The sequence below is a fragment of the Etheostoma cragini genome, chromosome 8, assembly GCF_013103735.1.
Source record: "Etheostoma cragini isolate CJK2018 chromosome 8, CSU_Ecrag_1.0, whole genome shotgun sequence".
Lineage (NCBI taxonomy): Eukaryota > Metazoa > Chordata > Actinopteri > Perciformes > Percidae > Etheostoma > Etheostoma cragini.
The window spans coordinates 5767608-5771495 of record NC_048414.1 but is presented as its reverse complement, the minus strand read 5'-3'; the positions used below and the strand labels follow the sequence as shown (position 1 = coordinate 5771495).

The 3888-nt window shown below is 36.3% G+C and overlaps 1 protein-coding gene across 1 annotated transcript in view; it reads left to right on the top strand.

The window, feature by feature from the left end:
* Positions 1-2016: 2016 nt before the first annotated feature.
* The window catches only part of wdr61 (WD repeat domain 61), an 8274-nt gene continuing 6402 nt past the window's right edge, over positions 2017-3888 (top strand). The window contains exons 1-4 of the mRNA XM_034879238.1: positions 2017-2141; positions 2505-2562; positions 2675-2702; positions 3422-3527. Of these exons, the coding sequence (XP_034735129.1) occupies positions 2551-2562; positions 2675-2702; positions 3422-3527 (146 nt within the window). The 5' untranslated portion in view covers positions 2017-2141; positions 2505-2550. The remainder of the gene's footprint in view (positions 2142-2504; positions 2563-2674; positions 2703-3421; positions 3528-3888) is intronic.

Here is a 3888-nt window from a genome sequence, read left to right as displayed (position 1 = left end):
GATAGATAGATAGAGATATATATATATATATATAGATAGATAGATAGATAGATAGATAGATAACAATAGATAGATAGATAGATAACAATAGATAGAGAGATAGATAGAGAGATAGATAGATAGAGATATATATATGTATATATAGATAGATAGATAGATAGATAGATAGATAGATAGATAGATAGATAGATGTGCATATTTTAGGTTGTTCTGCTCTTAAAACCCTTTGTCATATCAAAGATAATGACAACAGAAGTCCTGAACTTCCTTCAGCATGCAGCTGCTAATGCCATAACATTAGGTTCATTACTCACCATTAGGATTTCCCGTACAAACCAATCACTTGGCTGCAAATAGCATCATCATTGTTAGAAAGGAAAAATCCAAGTGCCTGAAGAAGAAATCATAGATTCCAGTTGAGGCTGGAGGAACAGATCCAGACTGACTACATGCACAACTTTAACTAACTAACATTGTCATTTTTAATGTTCATTTAGTTGCTTTTAGCGTTTGGAAATCGAGAAAGAAAACAGTCTGTTATAGGTTTTTAATGTATTTGTGCAGTTCTACAGGTGGTGTATGTGTTCATGTGCAGCTCAGAGTTCCCTCTGGCAAACTGAAACAGTCACTTGAAAGAGGGAACAGTCTGTAATTCTCCATTTAACATTTATACGAACATTTAATAAATGCAAAATGAAGTTGTTCATAGCTGTGTGGATATTTTAAGTGTTAATTAATGTAATGTAATTAATGTAATGTGTTTTCTCTGCTTCTCTTAATAGTCGTCAGACTCATCTACTAACCCTCATAGAACTGGCTCAGGTCTGCCTTGCACCACCTCTTAATTATGCAGGTATAGTTTTAGACTGCCGAGGGACTTCCTTCCTTTGATACATTGAGCTCCTCTCCCTTTCCATCTGTGTGCATCCATCCATGTCCCATACATGGTTATACTTGTTACTAACCTAGCTCTGGGGAGCTTATCCCCCAGAGCCCTAATGTTTTCCTTCGCCCAGCAGTTTTCCTTGAATTAGGGTGGCACCATGGTCCTGCTCCGCGCCCTGCTATGCCCTGCTACACCCTGCTATGATCTGCAGTGCCCTGCTACACCCTGCTACACCCTGTGACGCCCTGCAGTGCCCAGCTACACCAGAAACTACGTCAACTACTATTTCTAGTCATAGTTCCATTATCTTCATTGTGACTGTTATCACAACTAGTCATCGCACCCCTTCCGCCATCGTCAGACTCCGCCTACTAAGAACGTAGGTCTGTCTGAGGTTTCTCCCTAAAAGGAAGTTTTCCTCACCACTGTTGTACAAAATACTTGCTCTTGTGTTGGGACTGTAAATTATAGACTGTGGTATAGACCTACTCTACCTTTAAAGTGTCTTGAGATAACTCTTATGATTTAATTCAATTTTTTCTTGTTTGATTGAATTGAATTGAATTGAATTGAATTGAATTAATTTGCCTTGTTTTCCAGATAGTTATTTAGTGAGTTATCCATTGCAACTTTGAGTTTGTTCAAGATTTGTTTTTTTCTGTTGAATAGAAGTGACTGGTTTCCATGTCTGTATCTGCCAACCCTAAATATAGTATATTTAGTTTGTATGGGGCCCAATGGAGTTTTTTCTTTAGATTATTTTTTGGGCTTTTCCGGCTGTAATGTTTGAAAGGACAGCTAAGTGAGAAAGGGGGAGAGAGAGAGAGAGAGATATGCAGGAAATCGTCACAGGTCAGACTCGAATCCAGGGTTTTAGCATTGTGAAGGTGGAAATGATCACATTCGAAAGAATTCTAACAAATACACTGCTCTAAATAATAACTCTGGTTATGAATTGATACTATAAATACAATTTAATTGAATTAAATAGGACATCCTTTATCTTCTTTACCCAGGCTGTCAGGAGATTTGCACTGATGTCCTTTCTGTATAAATTGCAATCTCAACTCCATTGTTCTTTTCCTCCACAGATCCGCTGGAGGCAATAGTGCGCTTCATAGGTTATTTGCAAACCGTTATTTCATAAACGAAGAAGACGGTGACCGGAAATTCCGCCGAATTTTGTCATGGCGTTTCACATGTAAAACACTGAGCTTCAGAAATTAAATAAAGCATACTTTTAGGAGTTTTGAAGGTACGTGGGTGCATATTATTATATCATAGCTAAATAGTCTATCGTCAATACAGAAACTGGGTGACCACCCGATGCTCGGGTTACTGTTAAAACAGCAAACTGCACTTTGTTTCAGATCTAACCTGCTATGATAACCACTGCTAGTTAGAGCTAGCTCTCGTTAGCCGGCGTTTTTACATGTGTGCATCTGCAATACTGTGCTTTTAACCTTTAGTTTAATTAGCTGTTCATGTGTTTGTTCTGTCACTAGCTGTGGCAGCTCTACACATATAGCTAGCTAAACCGACGTCAACAATAAGAATGAGTTAAAAGTCAAAAATAAACATGCCCTGCTTTGTCAACACACTCTAATTTTGTTTAAAGGTACTAAGGTAATCTAACTGGCTTTCAGACTCCCAGGACCAAAAAAATGAGCACTCAAGTAAGAAACAAATTCAAATGTGTTCATATTTACACTCAACATGTCCTCGCTTTGTTTGTTTTCTGTGTGAAAGAACTCAAAGATTAACTGTAAGCTTGTATTTTGATTTCAGTATAGCATTCTTTTCAAGCAAGAACACGGTGAGTGACGTTATGTATAAACACATCTCACCGTAGAATTAGAAATAAGTATAACTTAATAAGTAACTGGTAATGATTTCCACAGTATGTCATGTTAATCAGAACTACTACCACTACTTCATTTTGTCTTGTTTGTTGTTCCCACTCAGCATAAGACTTAAAGATGTAAAAGTCTAGTTTTCTCTCAGACCACTTGAACCCACAACATTAAGAATTGCCACAAAATTGCAAAAGGGGTCAAATAAATGACCCCTACATTTTTCTTGTCTTTCTTGTCACAAAACTCTTAAAAGATTACTTTTTACTAACGAGTATTGTTTGTGTAGCCAAAGCCTCATATTCCCTGTGCCATAGACAGCCACTTTTCACCAAAATTTATTAAAAATGCTGTTGTGAACATTTGCCAAAAAACTTACTGACAACTGAAACTTTGTACATGTAATCTGTTGGTTAATGGTTTACATTTTCAGTAGAGACATATGGGTTTGAAGCTGAGAACTACAGACAGGATAGGAAAGCTACAAAGTACTCAGAATCATACTAACAAATAATTGGTTTTGGTGGTGTTTCCATGGGATTGGTTGATTATAACACAGACATCGAATTATGTCTGACTTATCCTTTAAATACTTTTGTCATCTGCCCTGCTAATTTCAGGTGTGAAATACTGCTTGTACTCACTCTATCATCAGGGTTTTCACCTGTTTGTTTCCTCTTAGCACACGATGATGCTATATGGACAGCAGCGTGGGGTAAAAGTGAGGCGGATGGGACAGAAACTATAGTCACGGGCTCACTAGATGATATGGTGAAAGTCTGGAAATGGTGAGTGTTTTCTTTTTACTCCTCATGACAATACCACCTTAATATGTTGGTATGATAGCCATATGTCTGGCTGATCTTGTTTTATGGGCCGATATTGTATTTGTAACATTGGATTTCATTTAAATCTAGAATCGTTCTTTCTATATTCACTTATTTTTTTAATTGTCTATAAAAAACTTTTTTCACAATTTCCACAAATAACAAAAATAGACAGGTAAAACAGGCAGGTAAAAAACAATGAAACTGATTTTTTACAAAAAACAGATTTCATATATACATGTACGTGTGTGTGTGTATGTGTGTATATATATATATATATATATATATATACATATATATATATATATATATATATATATAT